Genomic DNA, 23,435 nt, shown 5'->3' on the forward strand with positions numbered 1-23,435 from the left:
AGAAAAAGACAAGGATGTTCACTCTCTCCACTTCCATTTATCACAGAATTGGAACTCCTAACCACAGCAATCAAACAAGAAAAAGAAATAAAAGGTATCCAAATCAGAAGGGAAGAAAAAAAACTGTCTCTATTTTCAGATGACGGGCTTCCCTGGTGGCGCAGTGGTTGAGAGTCCGCTTGTGGATGCCGGGGACAGGGGTTCGTGCCCCGGTCCGGGAGGATCCCACATGCCACGGAGTGGCTGGGCCCGTGAGCCATGGCCACTGGGCCTGTGCGTCCAGAGCCTGTGCTCCGCAACGGGAAAGGCCCCAGCGGTGAGAGGCCCATGTACCACCAAAAAATAATAATAATAATAATAATATTTTCAGATGACATGATACTACATATATATATAAAACCCTAAAGTCTTAATCACAAAACTGTTAGTTCTAATAAATGCATTCAGTAAAGTTGCAGGATATAAGATTAATTGATGAAGAAAATTGAAAATGATGCAAAAAATGGAATGATATCCTATATTAATGGATTGGAAGAATTGATATTGTTAAAATGTCCATACTACCCAAAGCAATGTACAGAATTTAATGCAATCTCTACAAAAATACCCAGGACATTTTTCATAGAACTAGAAGAAATAATCCTAAAATTTATATGAAACCGCAAGACCCTGAACAGCTAAAGCAATCATGAGAAAAAACACTCTGACATAAATTGCAGTAATATTTTTTCGATCTGCCTCCTAAGGCAAAGGAAACAAAAGCAAAAATAAACAAGTGGTATCTAATTAAATTTAAAAGCTTTTGCACAGAAAAGAAAACCATTGACAAAATGAACAGACAACCTACTGAATGGGAGAAAATATTTGCAAATGATCTGGACGATAAGGGGTTAATATCCAAGCTATATAAACACCTCAGAAGACTCAATATTAAAAAAACACCAAATAACCCAATTAAAAATTGGGCAGACAACCTGAATAAACATTTCTCCAAAGAAGACACACAAATGGCCAATTGGCACATGAAAAGATGCTCAACATTGCTAATCATTGGTGAAATGCAACTCAAAACCACACCTGTCAGAAAGGCTATCAACAAAAAGACCACAAATAATAAGTGCTGGCGAGGATGGGTAGAAAAGGGAACCCTAGTACACTGTTATTAGCAATGTAAATTGGTGCAGGCACTATGGAAAACAGTATGGAGGTTCCTCAAAAAACTAAAAATAGAACTACTATATGATCCAGCAATTCCACTCCTGGGTATATATCCCCAAAAAATCCAAAAACACTAATTCAGAATGATAATGCACCTCAATGTTCATCACAGCATTATTTACAGTAGCCAAGATATGGAGGCAACCTAAGTGTCCACCAACAGGTGAATGGATAAAGAAGAAGTGGTATATATACTTACAATGGACTATTACTCAGCCATAAAAATGAACAAAGTTTTGCCTTCTGCAACAACATGGATGGGCCTGGGGGATATTATGCTTAGTAAAATAAGTCAGAGAAGGAGAAACACTGCATGGTATTACTTACATATACAATATAAAAACTAAAACAAACGAATATAACGTAACAGAAACAGGCTTACAGATAGAACAAACTAGTGACTACCAGTGGGGAGGAGAAAGGGGAGGGGCAAGAGGGGGTAGCAAATAAAGAGGTACAAACTACTATGTATATAATAAGTTACAAGAATGTATTATATAGCACAGGGAATATAGCCAATATTTTATGATAACTTCAAATGGCATATAATCTATAAAAGTATTAGATCATTATGTTGTACACTTGAAACCATATAATATTGTAAATCAACTACATTTCAATAAAAATAATAAGCTATAAAAATTATCTTTAGTGACATTTTAATAAAACTCTTTTCTTTCCTGACTTGTTGAATTTTCTAAAATATATCATGCCAAGCAAGAAATACAGTAATAGTAGGGAGAATCCATTTACAAATACCCACTTCTCTGGCTCCCTTTATTAAAAACTCATGACAAGTAAAAAAGACTTTTAAAAAATACACTATATGTAGAAAATCAGGAGGTGTGTATTTCAACCAACTATTAGTAAGTCTTATAATGATGGTGATATATTTTACTGGCTGGAATGATCTGTTTGCTGGAATGATTTTCCATTAGTCCTTATATCAGGAGCTTCTAAACAGTCATTGGACTTCAAGCAAACAATACCAACTAAGTGTCATGAACCAGGAGGTACTGAATTACAGGATTAATAGAGGAGAAATATAATAGGCCTTTAGTAAATGAAGTTCCTCACACTAGTCTTTTAAATTTTTTTTTTATAGTTGATAACCCACACTTCTTATCAAGATAAAGGAAAATCTTGTCATGATGTTTTCCCCTAATTTTTTGGTGCATTTTCCTTCCCTAATCTAAAAACAGAAATATCTCAATATCTCAATTCATATTATTTATGCATTTGAGTTTTGTACTATGGGCTATGCACTGATCTGTACACTTTACATTCCTATGAGGAAGGTACCATTATTGTACCAATTTCTTGGCTGAAGAAAGTGAGGCTCAGAAAGGTTGAAATATCATATTTCATTGAATCTAAAATGCCAATGCCATCTACTGTAAGAGACACAATTATTTTATGTACTTCTAAGTAAAAAAAAATCACCACCACTCACATTATGGTACAATGCCTTAAGGAAAGTCCTACGTTACTCAGATTTCAGTCTCACCAGCTTCTGAAATACATTATATCTATTAAGAAGATATAATGTCAATTTTTCTGAGTTTCCTGAGGTATTTATATATTTTGGATATTAACCCATTATCATCCAGATCATTTGCAAATAATGCCAATTTTTCCTGACTCGGCTACACAACTTGGCATGTGGGAGGGAATCCTTTTGCAGATATCTCAATAAAAGAACAATAAAGCTATTTCTACTTGTGGGAATTCTTTACTTTAGTCCCATAAAACACTTGGCTATTTCTTTGCAAGAAAATGTGAACTAGTGATCATTCCTACAACAGCAAGTATTTGCTTTACTAGTATCAAAAATTAATTCCTGGGGCTTCCTGGTGGCACAGTGGTTGAGAGTCCGCCTGCTGATGCAGGGGACACGGGTTCATGCCCAAGTCCGGGAAGATCCCACATGCCGCGGAGCAGCTGCACCCGTGAGCCATGGCCGCTGATCCTGCGCGTCCGGAGCCTGTGCTCCGCAACGGGAGAGGGCACAACAGGGAGAGACCCGCGTACCGCAAAAAACAAAAAACAAAACAAACAAACAAACAAATTATATCTTGTTGCTGTTTCTGTTTTTCTACATATATATTAACTTTACAATTCAATGCTTAAATATTGCATTAGCTTCTTGAAGAATTAAAGAAGTTTCTTTCAATATGGACAGCACCACTAATGTATATAACTCAAAGTAATAATAATATGAATAGTCATGACCAAGTTTGCTATATCAGGCAATATCTACTATGTCACAATTACGTTCTGACTTACAGCTATTTCAAGATTCCATCAGTTTAAGATCCTACCCAATTTCAAAGATGTTAAAATGTCAAGGGGAAAAAGTGTATCTCAGAATCAAAGAAATACTTGTATCAATATAAGGTCTCAACAGCAGTAAATGCTATATACTGTCTCCACTGGGTGGTCCTACTAATAGGTAGGCCTGCTAACAGATCAGAACCTATGGATAAGGGGAGACCTGATTCACCATTAGCCTTGTTAACTCTTGAATATATATGTGGGACACTAAGAGAAGGCTATAGCTGGCTCTCTCTTAAGGCTTTTCACCAAGGAAAATAGGATGCTACTCTCTGGTGGTCAGTATCTAGTGTGCAACCTGACTTTTGGGCTTAGGTGAAAGTAACAGACCCTAACAAGGAAAATCTCTCTGCCTATTAGATCTACCACAGAGAAGCATAAAATCACAGTTAGTTCTACCTTCTACTCGTTACCAGAAAGTTATAGAATTTCTAGCCCTTACCTGATGAGAGATTATAACCATTACCCACTGCACAAATACACTCTTGCTTACATGAATTCCTTTATAATCTTCATTGCTTGACTGACTCACAAGTAAAAACCAATGCACCAGAGAACACTGGCTAACCCTTTATCATCAAGGAAGTCATGCTCTACTTTAATTTTACCAACATGGCTTAACAGATATGCTCTACTAAGAAACTCACCTTTGTCAGGTGCTAAACTATGAAAGAAAGCAAACACTGCAAATTTTTAAAATCTTGTAGGCCTGTTATCTCTCTGTTTTCTTTCTGAAACTCAAGCCTGCTATAATATTAAAGTCAAGAGCCTAGATGCATGGGCTTTTCTATTGAATCTTAACATTACATGTCTATAAGGTACCTAGATTTTAGAACATTTGCTTCCCCATATTTTAGGCTTTTTATTTTTCTTTCTTTATAATGGCTCCAGAAGCTCAGATCATGTTGCTTCCTAGAACGTCTACTTTCTTCTTCCTACATAAATTATTATCAGTAGCCCTGAATTTTATGAATGCCAAGTGATTCTTTAATTGGCTCCTGAAATTGAGTCCTCATATGCTACAGCTGAATAAAAAATTCAACTTTTTATGGCACATAAGGGAAACTTCCTGAAACAACACTCAAATTGTACTGACTTTTCAATTCTTAATCCACTCTAATCCATTTTTTACACAAAGTTTAAAAGTTCCTAAAACAAAATTTATATTATGTTCATATTATTCCCTTACTTAAAATAGTGACTTCCTATTGCATTAAAAATAAAATCTAAAGTTACCCTGTCCCACAAAGACATGAGTTAGCCTCTGAATGTCTCTCCAACCTATCATTCTATCACTCTCCCCACCAAGTAACTATGCTCCAACACAGAGGTCTTCTCTAAACTGAACATACCCAAATCTTTGCTTCCTCAAGGTCTTTCCACATGTGTACCTTGTGCTTGGAATTTTCTTAACGACCATTCTTCACATGGTTAACTCCTTCTCATGCTTTAGGTTCCTCCATTTAAATGCTCCCTGTTCAGTGAAGCCTTCTTTACCCCTCATCCAAAATAGGTTTCACACAATTTTCTCTACTCAGTGGTTAATCAGTTGTTTTTAATCTGTGGTGTTTTTTTTTTTTAATCTGAGACCCATAAACTCCATAAAGGCATGGGTATTAGTTACTAGTTTATCTTTAATACTGTTGGGCTGCACCCCACAAGCCTATAAGGCCAGTGCCTGCCCAGTTTTAAGACTGAAGAGCGAGCCTGGAGTCAGTGACAGAAACATCAATGGTTTAATGGATGGGGGAGCTTACATGTCTGAGGCAAGGTCCTAGAGCGACATCTCATCGTGTGCAGCAGACCAGCAGACAAGACATGGCAGCAGGCTTTGCTGTGGGTGCGGGGGTGGGGAGGAGGGGTGGGGACTGCCATTTATAGGGGGAGTCAGGTTGGCTCACCAGGTTACCATGGAAACTAGCAGAGCCGCATGCCCCTCACCGCCCCTTTGATAAGAACAATCACTAGCTGGGCCTGGGGCAAGTATGTAGAAAGGTCAGTCAGGTGAGTAGGGTGTAGGTGAAGCAGGCACTGGTGGAGCAGAGGAATGTACAGAGAGCCAGAGAACAGCCACCTTGAGTGGCCTGACCATACAAATACCAAACACAGTGACACTACACAATTAAAAAGAGATGAATAAGAAAAACTAAAATAACAATCCATTATATTGTACTACTATGCACCAGGCACTGTTCTAAGCACCTTACATCTACTAATACGTTTAATTCTAAGTATGTATATAAGATATGCACTACTATTACCATTATTTTATAGAAGAGAAACTAAGGCACATAAATGTCCCCAAAACTATTTAAGAATCATTTTAAATGGTGGGCTTCAACCACTGTTAACTTGTAATCATTTTAAAATTAAATGGGTATGGTTCTATCAGGTTGTAACAAAAAAAATAATTTAACTTTTTAAAAGAGTAACAAGTTATTCCATTTAAATTACACACCAATTTGTACTTGATAAATTAAAATGAGGATTTCTCAAATTATTGTTTATATAAAGTCCAGGTGGGCTCAAAGCAAGGAAGCTTCATTTTGACTACTGTTTTGCTCTTGGCCACTTTGTGGCAGTGTGTTAGGAATATCACAAGGTGATTTATGGTTTTTGTAACCTTCCTTCTTCCTAGGACAGGCACCTATCAGAAACTAAGTTTACAAGCCAACAACATATGCAGAACCTGCTCTGTAATTGTGCTTTCAGAATTAGGGTAAGTAGAAAAATCTTTGATAAATCAGTGATTTTCAAAGCGTAATCCTAATTTCCAGAGTTTTGAAATGGTTGTTGACAATTTTGCCAGTTTCAATTACTGTTTTTTGGAGCTTAAGAATTTCTAAGCTCCTCACTCTGACATTCTGGAAGTCCCTTCTAATAAACTTTTAAAAAGATTAAGATATCTTCTAGTTACCCACCCAGACAGGTGTTAGTCAGAAGTCTAAAACTTTTAACTGGACATTATATTACTTTGTACCCTAACACTAGCAATCAAAGCACTCTATTTCCAAGAAAGAAATACTGGAATTGGCTTGTTTTTGTTTCTTGCCTGGCAATAATTAAAAAAAAAAAAAATCATGTTTAAATGTTCTGAAAAGTGTATTTTAACAACTGTATTTTCATTTTTAACAATGTGAAAAAGTTTTACCCAACTTATTTCAGTACTGTTAAAATATACACATGAAATATTTTGTAAAAATTAAAATTAAATAAAAATATGAATGAAATATAATCCATTACTGGGAAGAGTTCATGATTTGATAAAAAATAAATACTTTTGTGTTTGAATGAAAACAAGTAAACAAAATTTCTGATTTTATACAAATCTATTCATTTTAAGAAGAATTAAACTAATACAATAAAAAGTACTATCTGTACACATCCAATATATACATTTATATGATATGATATTTTGAACAAACATCTATGAAAGCATTAAGGAGAGAGAAACTCATTTTGCCTAGGAATGTAAGGTAAGATTTGACAAAGAGGTTTTCTCAAATGGAGAAGAGAGAGAGGAACATTAAGTAGAGAGATTTGCATCTACAAAGGTAGAGAATTATAAAAGTACCCAATATGTCCAGGAAAGAGCAAGTGGGGGAGATAGGGATAAATTTCTGAGATGAGGTAGGAAAATTCAGTTGATGGTATTGTGAAGGGTCTTCAAAGTCCCACTGAAAGAGTGTGAAATTCACCTGCCAAGTACTGTGGAAAATGACTTGATAAAACCTACACGTGAGAAACACAGTTCTTCAGACAACATAAAGGATGAAGTTATGAATAGGAAAAGAGAAAAAAAATTGAATATACAATCACTAGAAGTTGGGTTTTTTTAACCCCACTATGTCTGTACTGTAGGCTGTGTTTCTCACCCAGAAAACAAAGAGTTCTTCTCCATTTGATACTGAGATGAGATTATTTTCCACAAAATAAGATGTTCATTAGTTTTGCTGCTTTGACTGGTGGGTCCATAGAAGCAAAACTCAGTCATAACCTGTGAGAAGGGCTGACAGGACCTTTACCTGGGTAAGGTCTTATAGGTCATTCTGAAATAAAGATAAATATTCCTAAATGAAAAAAAAAAAAAGATGTTTGTGAGAAGATTTGTTAACTTCTAAAATTCTTTTCTAAGTTATTTAAGTATAGTAAAAAGATAATGTTAATACCTCTGTCATCTTTTTTTTTTTTAATTTATTTATTTTTGGCTGCATTGGGTCTTCATTGCGGTGTGCAGGCTTCTAATTGCGGTGGCTTCTCTTGTTGCAGAGCCCAGGCTCTAAGCCCAAGGGCTTCAGTAGTTGTGACTCACGGGCTCTAAAGCGCAGGCTCAGTAGTTGTGGTGCATGGGCTTAGTTGCCCCGCAGCATGTGGGATCTTCCCGGACCAGGGATCGAACCCGTGTCCTCTGCATTGGCAGGTGGATTCTTAACCACTGCGCCACCAGGGAAGCCCCCTCTGTCATCTTATTAAATGGCTTATTTATTTATGTAGGGAGAAAATAAACTCAATATAATAGAAAAGTCAAATTAAAAGCAATAGAAGAAAGAAAACTACTTGGTACCAGTCTTTGACACTAATCAAGTTCTTGGTGATGCCAATTAGGTGAAATGGGTCCTATTTTCCATTAGCTATAAAATGAGTAGGTTAATTAAGACAAAAGTTCCACTCAGATTTAAGTTGAACACTTTATAGTTGTTTTCTTAAATCCACTACAAAAGAATTGTACATGTCAATTTAATTTGCTTGTTTATGTAAAATATTTTACTTTACCCCAAAAGTAGCAAATAAATCCTTGATACTAGCTCCAAATTCCTGATCTTTTGTTTGATCTCTGTCCAACAAATGAGGCTGTTTATGTTCTCTGGCTTTTATTCTCGCTGTGCCTATATGTTAACAAGTAAAAGAATCTTATGACATGTTCAAATAACTAAAACACATATTATAAACATACATATACACCCAGTTTGTCTTGAAATGGCAAGTTTAGCTGACATGCTAAAGTCAATCTAACTAAAAGGCACATTCTTCTGAAACAGTGCTGTCCTAAAGAAAATTCTGTGATAAGGAAAATTTCCCATATCTGTACTCTCCAATACTGTAGCCATTAGCTGTACGGTGGCTGTTAAATACTTGAAATGTAGCTCCTATGACTGAGTAAATGGATTTTTAATTTAATTTAAAACTTAAATAGCCACATATGGTGACTACAGTATTTGACAGCATAAACGTAAAATATAGAAGCACAAACTTTGATATTACTAAAAATATTTTGTGCCAATGAAATGTACTACCATTAGCAGAGTATTTGATTTCTCTAACGTTATATGTATATTTTAGTGTTTCTAAAAGAATTTTAATAGTTATTACTCTATCTTACAACAATTCTATGTGGTAATACATGCCTTAAATCATGATAGGTAAATCGGTTTAAATATGCTTCTTTCTTTAAGAAAACTGCTGAATTTTAGATATAAAGCATTTTTAAAGAGGAATGACAAGAAGCAAAAATATGTACTAATGAAAGTCTGGTACATAAATAAAATAATACTTGGCTACATGCGGCTTTATTTGTTCAAATAATACTAGCACATGTCACTGTATGTCCATGACAGAACGAAATGTACACAGAAAGAAATGCAGTTCAGCCATATTCTGAGAATTGGTAGGGATGAAGAATATACTGTCCTTTAATTTAATGAATTATATTTTTATAGTCACCTTGAATACTGTGTGGAAAGCATGAAAATGGTATTAACGTAGACCATGCAATAACTGCAATAATAACAAAATGAATCCACCAACTCTGCTGCCAGTGTTCATTATCATCAATGTCTTCAACACTTTAATAAAGAAAATGAAAATTTTCAAATTTGTATATTTTATTACAAACAAAGCCATGATTAAACAGAGAAAGAAAGAGCATTTTCTGTTAATTTGTTATTGTTTTGCTGAAATTGAGTGGTTGTGAGTTCTCCAATTATGTGGTTCTCTTGTCTTGCAGGATACTAAATTTTTTCCTTTCCCCACTTCTCCCCTGTCCATTCAGGTGGCAAAGAGTAATTCTTTGTTCCTTTTTAACTTGTTTCTCCAACAGAAGCTATGAATTTAGAAGACATCACTCTAAATCTTATCTCTTTTTTGAAATCATTCCTGCCCCTTTAAATCATGTGCCCGATTCTTTAGGATAAGCCTGGCCCTTTAAGTTGCACAACTAACACTGTATCTGGATACGTGACCCTTTAAATCTCATATACTTGGTAATGTTTTTCTTATAGTCCCTTCTCTGAACTCTCAGATTGAGTGTGTATTACCCTTCTAGTGATCATACCTAATCATGCTTTGATAGAATTTTGTCTTCTATCTTCCCTGTGGTTTTTCTTGGTCAGCCTTTGCAAACTACAAAGCCTTGCAGTGGGCAGGGTGAGATGAAAATGTGAAGGATCTTCTGCTGGGATTTGTTGATTTTTCCCTTTATCTCACAGTTATTTTGCAGTTTCAACATCCTTTGTCTTCAGTAACGCTCAGGCCATAATTTTGTTGGGGATTTTCTCAGCTGTGACATTATTTTGTATCAATGTAATGGTATTAGGAAGTGGGGCCTTTGGGAGGTGATTAGGTCATGAGGGTAGAGTCTGCATGAATGTGATTAATGACCCCAGATAGACTTCTTGCCCCTTCATCCATGTAAGGACACAGGGAGAAGCAAGGACACCAGGAAGCAAGATCTCACCAGACACTGAATTTGCCAGCACCTTGATCTTGGACTTCCCAGCATACAGAACTGCAAGAAGAAAATTTCTGTTTTTGTAAGCCCAGTGTATAATATTTCTGTTACAGCTGCCCAAATGGACTAAGATAGTACAGAAGAAAAATTCCTGCCTAGAATAAGTATCTTTCCCTATAAAGACAAATCTCTATGTTAAAAGAGGGCCAACCTAATAACAAAGTAATCAACCTGATGACAGCTTGTCTCCCAATGAATGTGTCATATCAGGAACTCAGGGTTGACCTCTACTACTGATGAATTGGATACTCAGCAGTAGTAATACTCATATCCTAGTAAATATTCTTGTTGAGAGATTGTCCTTAGTGTGAAGAAGTCCATGTTACCGCACTCATGCAAACTCACCATTACTGTCACCATGGCCACTTTTCACATGAGCTTATTAAGGAAGAATTAGGGTGGTTAGAAAAAAAAGAGAGAGGCTGGCTAACATTAACAGGATGGGTCATCTCGTCCAGCTGATTAAAGAGCCTCTTCCAAAGTACATACCCTTTTCATGTGCCAGTTCTAAGAGTTTCATCCACATATTCTCCTGGTTACCTATTTTTTTTAAATCTTGTTCTAAGTCCTTGGCTACCCAACCATAAATTAGTATAAATTTATACCTCAGGCCATCCCTCCTTCTATGCCAAGTGGACAACCAGCCTGAAGTTCTACTCACTAGAATGATCTCCTGATTTCAAGGCCACTGTTGAGTGGAGTTGTAATATAGTGGCCATCCCCTTTCTCATCTCAATGAGAGAACTTAATATTCACACAATTAAATGTTTCCTTTTCCCTGGGAATATTTTCCAGTATTGTTAAAAGAAGCCATATGACCCAGAACTCTTAAAAATAACTTCTGTCCTTCCAGTGATTAAATGCTACAACTATTTAATTTCCTAGTCTTGCCCTCCCTGAACTTAATCCCATCCTACAACCTATGATCATTTTAGTAACTATCTTCAATTTACTCCCAGCAAGGAGGTTATTCTGTGCATACAAATATGCAACCTAGTTCTGGAATCCTAAAGCTACTTCTGATACTATTTTTAGTATCAGTCAGGATACTGATAGGAAACAGATGGTATACTCATCTGAGATAATCTAAAGAGAGAGGGACAAGATGACTATTTCCAGTGATGTGGGCAGAGTTTAGGGAAATGAACAAGGTACAGCACAAAATTATGGGGTCAGCAGTACAGTAGCAAACTGTTATGACAAGCCTTAATGTCAAGTGGAACAGTGCTTAATAAATGGAAAAGGAAGCCTCAAAGGAGGCATCATCTTTAGAATAGGGATACAGCCAATCTGGGTACAACCCTGCAGAAACTGGAAGGATAATACCCTAGCCTTAATTTGCACCTGCCCTCTCATTTGCCAGTGCCTCTCATTGGCCAAATCCAACTGAAATCCAAAGTTCAAGGGATTATGTTGAGGCTCTCAATATAACCTCCTGGGGAAGAAAAGAGACTAGAGAAGGTTTTAGAAAGATGGAAGTGAATTTAGAGAGTCAAAAAAAAAAATACATCCAATACATATTCTCTGATACTTTATCTGCCCACCCACCCTGTCCCTTCCAGCTACCAAAACTTCACTATGGCTAGGTAAGAACCCAGATGAGCTGGCAGGGGAGCTAGGAGGAGAGCTTCCACATACTATCTGTAGCAATAAATAACTATGGAAATAGTTGGCAAGTTGGCAATAAATAAGAGGAGCTAGTTGGCTTCTGTACCTCAGTTTTAATTAGTTCTACATTTATATAAAACCAGAGTTTCAGAAATGGAGGGTGGACCTTTCTGTTTTCTTGTAGTAGTAGATTTTTATCTCCTTCATTAACTCTGTCATCTTAATGAGAGAACTAAAAAAGGAAATAAGTCACTTATAGTACCACTTCCCAATACATAATTAAATATAACTTTAAAAATACATATTTAGGGACTTCCCTGGTAGCACAGTAGTTAAGAATCCACCCATCAATGCAGGGGACACGGGTTTGAGCCCTGATCCAGGAAGATCCCACATGCTGCGGTGCAACTAAGCCCGTGTGCCACAACTACTGAGCCTGCTCTAGAGCTCACGAGCCACAACTACTGAGCCCGCGTGCCTAGAACCTGTGCTCTGCAACAAGAGAAGCCACCGCAATGAGAAGCCTGTGCACCGCAACAAAGAGTAGCCCCCGCTCGCCGCAAGTAGAGAAAGCCTGCGTGCAGCAACGAAGACCCAATGCAGCCAAAAATAAATAATTAATTAATTAATTAATTAATTAATTTTTAAAAATACATATTTATATAGCAGAAAGAAGGAAACAGTAAAGACTAGAGAAGAAATAAATGAAATATAGAATGGAAAAACAATAGGGAAAATCAATTAAATTAAGAGTTGATTTTTTTAAAAAAAATCAACAAAATTGACAAACCTTTAGCTAGACCAAGAAAAAGACTCAAATAACAAAAATCAGAAATGAAAGAGAAGATATTACAACTGATGTCACAGAAATAAGAAAGGATCATAAGAAACTACTATGAACAATTTTATGCCAACAAGTTGTATAATCTAGAATAAATGGAAAAATTTCTAGAGACATAGCCCACAAAGACTGAATCATGAAAAAATAAAATATCTAAACAGAGAACCAATAAGGAGAGCAAATCAGTAATCAAAAACCTCCCAACAAAGAAAATCCCAGGACCAAATGGCTTCACTGAAGAGTACCACCAAACACTTAAAGAAGAATACCAATCCTTCTCAAACTTTCCCCAAAAAATTAAGAGGAAAGAATACTTCCAAACTCATTCCATGAGGTCAGCATTACCCTGAAAACAAAATCAAAGATACAAGAAAACTATACACTAATATCCCTGATGAATAATGATGCAAAATTCAACAAAATACTAGCAAACCAAATTCAACAACATATTAAGAGAATCATACATCATAACCAAGTGAGATTTATTCTGGAATACAAGAATGGTTTGACATATGAAAATCAGTTAATGTGATTTACCCCATTAACAGAATGAAGGACAAAAGCACATGATCATCTCGATGCAGAAAAAGAATTCAACAAAATCTAGCACCCTTTCATTGTAAAAACACTCAACAAACTGATAATAGAAGGAAATCAGCCAACATAGTAACAACCATATACAAAAAGCCCACTGCTAACACTGCACTCAATGGTGAAAAACTGAAAGCTCTCCCTCTAATATCTGGAACAAGGCAAAGACACCTAACCATTTTTACCACTTCTATTCAACATAGTACTGGATATTCTAGCCAGAACAATCAGGCAAGAGAAAGAAATAAAAGGCATCCATATTGGAAAGGAAGAGGTAAAATTATCTCTGTTTGCAGATGACATGATCTTCTATTTAGAAAATGCTAAAGACTCCAAAGAAAAAAACTGTTAGAACTAATAAATGCATTCAGCAAAGTTGCAGGATACAAAGTCAACACAAAAATCAAGTGTGTTTCTATACACTAACAATGAGCAGCATGCAAGGCAAAGACTTGTACACTGAAAACTCCAAAACATTGCTGAAGGAATTAAAGAAGATACAAATAAATGTAAAGACATACATGCTCACGGATTTGAAGACTCAATATTGTTAAAATGCCCTTAATACCCAAAGTGGTCTACAGATTCAATGCAATACCTATCAAAACCTCAACAGAAGTTTTTGCAGAAATAGAAAAAAATCCTAAAATTTCATATGGAATCTCATATGAAAAGATCCCAAATAGTCAAAATAATCCCAAGAAAGAAAAATAAATACAGAGGCTTCACACCTCCTGGTTTCAAAATATATTACAAAGCTATAGTGATCAGAACAGTATGGTACTGATATAAAGACAGATATATAGAACAATGGAAGAGACTAAAGATCCCAGAAATATATTCTCATAAATATGGACAAATAATCTTTTACAAGGAAGAAAAGAATACACAACAGGGAAAGGATAATCTTTTCAATAAATGGTGCTGGAAAAACTGGATATTCATGTGCAAAAGAATGAAGTTGGACCCTTTCCTTATAATATATACAAAAATAACTCAAAATGGATTAAAGATCTAAACATAAAACCTGCAACAATAAAGCTCTCAGAAGACAACATACAAAGAAAGCTCTATGACATTGGATTTGGCAATTATTTTTTGATATGACACCAAAAGCACAGGCAACAAAAAAAATTAGAGAAATGGGACTACGTCAAACTTAAAAACTGCACGGCAAAGGAAACAATCAACAGAGTGAACAGAAAAACTACAGCATGGGAGAAAATATTGGCAAACCATGTATCTGGAGTAGGGCTAATATCCAGAAGATAGAAAGAACTGCCTCAACTCAACAAAAACAAAAATCTGATTTTAAAAATATGCAATGGACTTGAATAGATATTCCTTCAAAGAAGATATATGAATGGCCCACAAGTATGTGATAGGATGCTCAACATCACTAATCATCAGGGAAATGAAAACCAAAACCACAATGAGATATCACCTCATACACACCTATTAGGATGGCTGTTAAAAAAAAAATATGGAAGTTCCTCAAAAAAATTAAAAACAGGGGGCTTCCCTGGTGGCGCAGTGGTTGAGAATCCGCCTGCTGATGCAGGGGACACAGGTTCGTGCACCGGTCCGGGAAGATCCCACATGCCGCGGAGCAGCTAGGCCCATGAGCCATGGCCGCTGAGCCTGCGCGTCCGGAGCCTGTGCTCCACAATGGGAGAGGCCACAATAGTGAGAGGCCCGTGTAACGCAAAAAAAATAAATTAATTAAAAACAGAAATACCATACAATCTAACAATTCTGGGTATATAGCTCAAAAATATTGAAAATAGAGTCTCAAAGAGATATTTGCACATCTATGTTAATTGTAGCATTATTCACAATAGCCAAGAGGAGGCTGAAGTAACCTAAAGGTCAACTGACAGATGAATAGATAAAGAAAAATGTGGTTTATACATACAATGAAATATTATTTAGCCTTAAAACAGAAGGAAATACTGTTATATGTTACAACATGGATGAGCGTTGAAGACATTATGCTAAGTGAAATAAGCCAGTCATAAAAAGACAATTACTTCATGATTCCACTTATATGAGGTGTCTAAAGTAGTCAAACTCTTAGAAACAGAAAGTAGAAGAATCACTGCCAGGGCTGGGGGGAAGGGGGAAATGGCATGTTGTTGTATAATGGATATAGAGTTTCAGTTTTGCAAGACAAAAAAATTCTAGAGATACGTTACACAACAATATGCATATAGTTAACATTACTGTGTTATACACTTAAAAGTGGTTAGAATGGTAAATTTTACACTATGTGTTTTATACCTCAATTTTTAAAAAAACTATATGTGGAAATAGTAGTATGGTTGTCATTATAAGCTGTTTTTTGAATTATATTTCAAACAGCAAAGATAAAATATGTATTTTATATATATTTATATGTATACATATGTGCATATCAGTCACATTTACATATTTTAAAGTAATTACAAATTATATATTTATAAGCTACAGTATCTATCCAATAAATATTTTACACAATGTAAAACAGAAAAAAAAGAGAAAAAAATAACAGCCTACCTTTTCTCAAACGTACTGTTCACTGAGGCTTTAATTAAGGGTGCTCCTATTGCATACCCCAAAGCATATCCGAGTATTCCTGCAGCTTCCACAAGGCCTATAAAATGGATACTGAACATCAAACAACTACATAACCCAACTTTGTTGTAAAAAGATAAAAATTATCTCACTGCAAAAGATTATTTCTGAAAGCTTCATGGAATATTCTATTAGTCTCCAAAGAAACAGAACCAATAGGATATTGAGAGAGAAAAAGAGAGACAGAAACAGAGACAGCGTCAGAGAGGGAAGCAGAGATTTTAAGGAAGTGGTTCATGAAATTGTAGGGCTGGCAAATCCAAATTTGTAGGGCAGGCTGGCAGGCTGGAAATCCAGGTAAGAGTTAATGTTATAGTCTTGAGTCCATAATTAAGTCTTAAATCTACAGGGCAGGCCAGCAGCATGGGAAAACTCAGGCAGAGTTTCTACACTGTAGTCTGGAGACAGACTTGCTTCTTCTTTGGGAAACCTCAGTCTGTTCTGAAAGGCTTTAACTGATTGGAAGAGGCTCACCCATATTATGAAGGGTAATCTGCTTGACTCAAAGTCTACTGATTGTACATATTAGTCACATCTAAAAATTATCACAGAAACATCAAGACTGGTGTTTGACCAAACAACTGGTTGCCATAACCTAGCCAAGCTGACACATAAAATTTACCATCATACATATTATTCAATGCATGTATTAGAAAAACTCAAGATAATTTTGTAATTCACTGTACCTTATTTAATCTGTATATTAATGTAATATAAATAAATAGACATATATTTAATACAAATTCAACGGGTCTTATTTCAATTTAATTTGTGGTACTAAAGCAAGATGATACTTTAACATAAACATCACCTTTGCATCCTTCACTTTAGCTGCCAGGGTGGCAGGAGGTAGTAATAAAGTAAGCTATTCTCTGTAGTGTACACATGTGTTTTAACTGCTATTCAGTAGAACCAAAAGTAAAACAAATAGATTTGTTGCCACCATCAGCCAACGGTAATGAATGGCTGCAATTTTTTTTCTAAAAACAAACATAAATATGAATATTATCTATTTTAGTTTATTGACATGGTTTTCCTTACCTCTGGTGGAAAAATTATTCTTTTGGTGAAAAATGTTATTTTCTCTTAAGTAACCTTCACAATAAGTATGTAAAAACAACTTTAAATTTTTTTCCAAAAATTATAGTTAGATAACCCTGTATAAGTAGATGATCTACCAGGATCAGAAGCTATTACAGTATAAAGAGGTACAGATTACTGTACCTCAGGGCTACTTATTGTGTGATACACTAGCATGAAATATTATAAATAGAAGGTACTACACTGTATTTAATTAAATAGCACATCACTCCTCTCCTTGATAGGATGAATGAGATTATGTTTTCATTAACTTCAAAATATCAAAGCTCCCCAAAACGATTGTGTTAATGTACGTAAAGAGCTTAGTAATGATTATTTCAGCACCACACTGAATCTTGCTCTAAGCAAGCATAAACAATGTTTCTATTCCCTTATGGACATTATGGCAGCAACATCCCACTATATCCTCGATATTAGCCAAAAGGCTGAGAAGTGATACCCCACTATATCCTTAAAGTTAAAACACACAACTATTCGAGCAATTTAATCTGGTAATTTGCGAAATGAACTGCAGCCTAAATAGGTTGATAGGATGAAAATATATAAAAATCATATTAGAAGGGGGAATAACTTGCCTAGATAAATACCAGCTGAGTGTGTGGCAACGCTGTTATAAATAAAGGTTACTCCAAGGACATAAAGAGGTATAGCTGCTATTCCCTGCACACTCTGCCCAAGGATGAAGAAAGTCAAATATTTTGATTGGAATGATAATGAAGCTTTCTTGCAAGCCTTGACCATCTTCATTTCTCGGCAAATATCTTTTGAAAAGATAATTATATTTTTGTTAAATGAGTCAAAAGTTAAACATACAACAAATATGCAGTATCTTCTATGAAATGTTTTACCTTTTATAAGCTATTTCCACCATTATGCTTTTATTTTAGTTAACACTCATTTATATTGAATGTAGTAGTTCTATAATCGATCATCATGTTCTCAGAAAAAAAGCAACGATAAAAGAAAATTTGTGGGAATATTGGAAAATATGCACATATTATAAACCAAATATAAATGTGTATGCATGATTATATGTATATATATACTTATGTGTGCATAAGTATATATATACATATATGTATATAATGTACTGGATTTTAAATTCCTTTAGGTGACAGCGTATTTCTTATGCTTTTTCAAATTCACATGGTTGTAAATCAATAGTAAATAAATGTTTGTTGAAACTACATTTGTCATTAGATTGGTAGATCCAGGTAATGCTAATTAGATCATTCTGACTGTGTCTATTTTGACTGGAATTTAACAAATGCTCTTAAAATATTAGTGGAAAACTGGTAATAGTACAGATTGCAAAATAGTACACAAATGGAAATTTTCAGGTGGTTCAGTATCCACAGAGAATGAAACTTGATCCCACATCAAATGGGAGAAGGTCTCTAGAATTGTGATGCAAAATACTGATGATTCAATTTTACATAGACATATTAACTTGTGGTGATATCAGTATCAATCTGATATTTCCAACACCCTAGCTTCTTAGTTCCTTGAACTCCTCTCCGTTCATGTACTTGTATTCCACTTACCCTAGCTACTCATTTTAAACTTTTGGAAACAATAAGTACAAACCTTCCTTAATTGTAAGCATCCTACACTCAAACTCTCTCTATTTTTCCAGATCACTCCTTCTAGTAACCCAGCTGCTACAATCCTTAAAACTCACCAGGACTAGGGGCTTCCCTGGTGGTGCAGTGGTTGAGAGTCTGCCTGCCGATGCAGGGTACATGGGTTCGAGCCCCAGTATGGGAAGATCTCACATGCCACAGAGCGGCTAGGCCCGTGAGCCATGGCTGCTGAGCCTACGCGTCCAGAGCCTGTGCTCCGCAATAGGAGAGGCCACAACAGTGAGAGGCCTGCGTACCGCAAAAAAAAAAAAAAAAAAAAAAAAAAAAACTCACCAGGACCTATAATCAATCCATTGATCCTGCTCCTTTTCACTATCTCAATGTCCCCTTCATCTCCTTACTTCTCTCATTATCATCTTAACACTTTTAAATCCTTTGTTCTCTTTCATATCATGCAATCCCTTAGTAAAACTTCAGCCCTGGTCAAATTAAACTCTTCTCCCTACTCTACACCTACACTTTCAAAGATGAATGAGGCTGGAGGGAAACACACAACGATGCAAATCTCACTTTGAATGGTTATTAAACTCAGGTAAGTCCTTCACCCCTCCTGATGATCAAGTATGTCCCTAATCTACTACTCTTGTCTCCTTCTAGAAAAAAAACATTCAACTTGTTTCCCTTCTCCTAAGGATCATGGTCCTGAGATTCCTGCTGCCCAACATCTGAAAACAAATGTCTTCTACCAGTAGGATAAAACTAATCTTTTAGTGTCCTTCTTGAAATTATAGTCCAAACAAGGGATTTTTTTTAAGTGAAGAAGGGCACTTGGATCTTGGACTCTCAGCCTTCAGAGCGGTGAGAAATAAATTTCTGCTTTTTAAACCACCCAGTCTATGATATTTTTGTTATAGCAGCCCAAACTAAGTAAGACATGAGAAAAATCAAAAATCTTTGTTGTGAATTATAGAAGGGAACTGAAAAAAAAATCAGGGTAATGGATCCATTTGAAAGTATAATTGAGATTGAAAGTAACAAATTCAGGGCTTCGCTGGTGGCGCAGTGGTTGAGAATCCGCCTCCCAATGCAGGGGACACGGGTTCGTGCCCCGGTCCGGGAGGACCCCACATGCCGCGAAGCGGCTGGGCCCGTGAGCCATGGCCGCTGAGCCTGCGCGTCCGGACCCTGTGCTCCGCAACGGGAGAGGCCACGACAGCGAGAGGTCCGCGTACCCCCAAAAAACAAACAAACAAAAAAACCCAAATTCATTGTGGGAATAAGCTGTCCTCTTGTGTGATTTTTCTCTAAAACACTCATCAGCAGCCCAGGTATAGATATAAAAGAAAGGTATATGGTTGGATCAGAAGTTTTCCAGACCAGGAACAAGAAAGGACAGTGAGACAGAGAGCTTAGTATAATGATTAGAGTATGTCTGATATATTCTAACATGTCATATTAAGGAACATAAAATAAGCTACAAATGAAAGAAAGTAACAATAAGGAGAATCTGATAGAGGAGAAAGTAGACGTCAATACACTAAAGGTTCCAATGAAAGGAAAGAACTGATGTTTCTGTTATATGAATGAGGTAGAAGAATTAGTGGATATAATCAGACAGTGAGATAACAGATATTTAGGAAGTTCTTAGTAACGTGACAGTGCACTGCAACCATGGATATGTTGGGTGTTCAATTATATGTAGAGATCTAGAAACTAAATATCAGAGTGTGATACAACTGTTTGCATGAACTAGAGGAGGAAATTAGTTTTAACTTCTGAAGGATTTGGTTTACTACGATTTCTACATGTTAGTTGATGCATAGGGACTGAAGACCAATTTGTCATTAGTACAGAAAACTGAGATGGGGTAGAGGGGGCAGAGAAAGGGAGTGTAAGGTGGTGATAAATGGACTGCTCCAAGGTTCAGGCCAGTCATACAGGAAGATGAGTATGGCAGGTAACTGGGGAAAATAGAGAATAGAATAGGAGAGATATTCAGAAAAGAATAAGAGAAGGACCCCCCCACACAAAAAGGATGAAATTAAAAATATATACATACATAAACTGAAGTATGTACATAGAGTAGAAAATTAGTTATGTAAGAACTAAACTTTTCAACAAAATGAGTGAAATATCTGCATAGATGGGTGTATGAAATAAGCACTTCTACCTGCAAAGACCATTTATTTACTTTATGTCTGCTTCTCTAACAACAAGCAGAGGTTTACCCAGTAAATACACTGAATGGTTGTTGTTAGATAAATTACGTGTTCCTAATCACAAGCAGAAAATAAAATATGTAGAATCTGGATACTATAAAGAAAACACAAAGTAAGAAAGATTGTACTATTTCTACTCTCATTACTCCTGAGTACTCATCAAGCAGCATTTTTAATGTCTCAAGCAGTGCTTCCTAACTTTTCACCCTTTCTGACCAGAACAGGGTTTGGGAAGAATAGGAGTAAAGTGTTATCCATTCCCTTCTTCCCATAAGTCATCTTCTAATTCAATTAGCTGTCCATTATATAAATATAATAAATATATTACAAATATATTCTATAAATTAATAAATGTATTTATTCTACATATAGTCTACAAATATAATAAACAGATTATAAATATATGTGAATATTATATATTTCATAAATTATATGATATATACATATCAGTATATTTATAATATGAATTACAGTATATATTGCTAAATATCTTAATATATTATATAAATTATATTTAATATGAACTATTTTTATTTATATTGTAAACACAGCATAAACACACATCACAAACATACTTTTAAGCATCATAAACATGTATATACACACATATAGAGATATCCTCATGCCTTTTCCATCATTTCTTGCTAAAGCCCAGTTTAAAGTTTCCAAAACTGGTAAATGCATTCCAACACTTTTATAAGCCTATGCATAACAAGAAAGTCCCTGACACAAAAGTGTCAGAAATAGTGCTATGAACTTCAAATAGCCTTTTAATCTACTGGGAGTAGCAAAAAAATGTGGAATAAATCAAAAAATAACAATGAAGAAAGCAAAGAAGCCTCCAATCTTTCCAGATTCGAAGTCCTGTGTCAAAGGGCAGCACCCATTTTGAAATGGCAGAAGTAGCTAGAAAAGTTCTGACTTTTTGTGTGTGTCTGTGTAAGTTTGGTTATCTTTGTCTTTGTACTTGTGTATATGTGCGTTGAGGTCAAAATAAAGGGATAAATTTAAGTATACGGTGGAAGACATAAATCAAAAGATTTATAGTATATATGAAAATTGATAAAAAAACCAATTTCACAAAATAATTATCCCAAATATCATCCAAAATATTCTTTCATCTTAATAGACCCAACTCTTAGATGAAAGGGTATATGATCATGAGAAGATGGGAGAATGACATACATGTTATCAGGGAGCTACCATTAATTAGCTTAATAAACTTGATCATATAAATACAGATGAATGAATGTACAGACAGATAAATATCACAGTCTATTTTAAGACCAATGGTTTAAATGAATAATGATTTGATGTATGATAGTATCTTTTAAAATCTTACCTTCAGTTTCTACTGTCATTTTATAATTTCCACCACTAAAGTATGGAAAAGCAAATAAAAGTGATCCAAATCCCACCAAAAAGGAGGAAACTGTAATCCATCCTGGTATGTTTCCTTTCCCTCCATAATATGCTATAAACACTACTACCAGGCAAGATGAAATATCATAGGTCAATGACAACACTAAATTCTCAGTGGTTTTCAGATGATTCTCCTTCTGAAAACTGTCAGTGCTCAGATCTACAAGACCAAACACAATACCTAAAATGTAAAAAGAAAAAAAGAAAGCAATAATATGCATTAAATTATCTTTATAAAGACAAAATAGATCACTATAATCACTGAAAAACAAAACAATTTTCAATGACAAGTTTATTTTACATTACTCTGAATGTTTAAGATCTATAAATACATAATAATTCCTTTTCTAAAACACTAATAGGTCTTAACCTCTATGAAATATTTGCTAATTGAATTTAACTACTTTTAAACTATATGAGTAATATACTGAAGAATATGCTCTTTTTAATCATCTCAGTACTGATCTTTATTTTAATGTATTATGTTTCAATTATTAAAAAATGAATAAATAACAATCTAATGAATATTTGCTAATCTCCCATCCAGAATAGGAAATAAAACATTATCAAAATAGTTGAAACCCAACATGCACTCCCTAAACACATTCTTCTCTCTCACTCTATAACCCATATCCAATATTTGGAGTTTACCATTTCTGAGCCGTTTTAACACTTTTTTTTGACAATGTATATATACATCCTTTAATAATATAGAGTATCATTTGTCATGTTCTTGAACAGTAAGTAAATGGCATCATATATGTGTATTTCTATAACTCAGCATCCAACTGGGAAAGAAAAACATACTAAATATTTGAAACAGAAAGAAATTGATATCGGTGTTGGTTACAAAAGTAATACATTTGTTGGAGTGAAAAGAAAAAATAGTTACTAATCAAAACTCATGATATAAATGCCACTAAAGTTGCTGGAGTAGTGACAGCTACTGATGCTGCTACTGCTGTTGGAACTGCAATCACTACCTGTTTGTAGGAAGCCAGGACCCACACACCTATTAATGCTATGAAATTTAGCTACCTCATAGTCATCTGCTGTTTCTGCTGTTCTTGCAGTTGCTTGAGCCAGTGCCCATGAACACTGTACTGCTGCATCATCCA

General features: G+C 35.3%; 1 protein-coding gene across 1 annotated transcript in view; it reads right to left on the reverse strand.

Moving 5' to 3' along the window:
- The window catches only part of SLCO6A1 (solute carrier organic anion transporter family member 6A1), a 110,584-nt gene that overhangs the window by 76,409 nt on the left and 10,740 nt on the right, over positions 1 to 23,435 (reverse strand). Inside the window, exons 2-6 of the mRNA XM_059062353.1 lie at positions 22,238 to 22,498; positions 17,669 to 17,854; positions 15,915 to 16,011; positions 9,274 to 9,395; positions 8,326 to 8,438 (exon numbers count right to left, since the gene is read on the reverse strand). Coding sequence (XP_058918336.1) covers positions 8,326 to 8,438; positions 9,274 to 9,395; positions 15,915 to 16,011; positions 17,669 to 17,854; positions 22,238 to 22,498 — 779 coding nt within the window. The remainder of the gene's footprint in view (positions 1 to 8,325; positions 8,439 to 9,273; positions 9,396 to 15,914; positions 16,012 to 17,668; positions 17,855 to 22,237; positions 22,499 to 23,435) is intronic.

The sequence above is a fragment of the Kogia breviceps genome, chromosome 4 (genome assembly GCF_026419965.1).
Source record: "Kogia breviceps isolate mKogBre1 chromosome 4, mKogBre1 haplotype 1, whole genome shotgun sequence".
Lineage (NCBI taxonomy): Eukaryota > Metazoa > Chordata > Mammalia > Artiodactyla > Physeteridae > Kogia > Kogia breviceps.